The sequence below is a fragment of the Sporobolomyces salmoneus genome, assembly GCF_050403485.1.
Source record: "Sporobolomyces salmoneus JCM6883 DNA, S_salmoneus_JCM6883_v1_ctg9, whole genome shotgun sequence".
Lineage (NCBI taxonomy): Eukaryota > Fungi > Basidiomycota > Microbotryomycetes > Sporidiobolales > Sporidiobolaceae > Sporobolomyces > Sporobolomyces salmoneus.
In genome coordinates this window covers 1-869 of record NW_027481154.1, presented here as the reverse complement: position 1 = coordinate 869, position 869 = coordinate 1, and the positions used below count along the sequence as shown (strand labels likewise).

The 869-nt window shown below is 53.3% G+C and overlaps 1 protein-coding gene across 1 annotated transcript; it reads left to right on the top strand.

The window, feature by feature from the left end:
- Nucleotides 1–297: 297 nt before the first annotated feature.
- Nucleotides 298–778, top strand: JCM6883_005104 (uncharacterized protein; the record flags this gene model as incomplete). The annotated part of the gene is made up of 2 exons (XM_076630226.1): nucleotides 298–598; nucleotides 689–778. Coding segments are annotated over 2 exons (391 nt in total), but the record flags the coding sequence as incomplete, so codon positions are not given.
- Nucleotides 779–869: the final 91 nt, after the last annotated feature.

The window sequence follows — 869 nt, the reverse complement described above, 5'->3', positions numbered from 1 at the left end:
TATTTTTTTGGCAGAAATCATATCATCATTTTGCGTGTGTTGGTAGCCCCTTGTTTGTATCTCTTCCTGTAGAGTGGATGGAGAGACTTACGAGTTGCGCGTTGAGGAGTCGAAAGTTGAGGTCGAGGGAAAGTGATGAGATGAAGAGAGAGAGAAGAGAGAGAAACATTTCTCTCTTTCTTCTCTTCTTCCAACCCGCATATATTCAGCTTACTTCGTTCGCCCAACATTTTTCGTCGTCTCCCCTCCCTCCTTTCTATCCAGACGCACTTCCATCCAGCTCATCGCTCCGCTTCCATGTCCTCGTCATCTTTCCCTCTCCCCTCCTCTTCCAATGATGACATTTCTACTCTCCTCCGAGTCTCTCACTTCGCCTCCCTCGCGCATCAACACCAACGCCGCAAATCCCCATCCTCCCCCGCATACATCCAACACCCTCTCGACGTAGCTCGCAGAATCGCTTCTAGTCCAAGTTCGATCGCTTCAAGGGTACCGATAGAAGTGTTGTGCGCGGCTTTGTGTCATGATGTGCTGGAAGATACGGAAGTGACGGAGGAGGAATTGAGGAGGGAAGTAGGGGATACGGTGACAGACATCGGTGAGTGAGGAGAAAGACGAAAGAATCGAGCTCGAGCGCTCCGTGGAACCGCAGGGCTGATTCTTCACATTTCCTTTGCTTGCCGTATAGTGTTGGAGTGTAGTGATGATAAGAACCTAGGGAAAATGGAACGTAAACAAGCGCAGATCGATCAAGCAAGCTCAAAATCAGATTTCGCAAGTCAGTCTCTCCTGTCTTCTGTGGGGGGGCCCCCCCCGCGCGCGGGGGGGGGGGGGGGGGGGGGGGGGGGGGGGGGGGGGGGGGGGGGGGG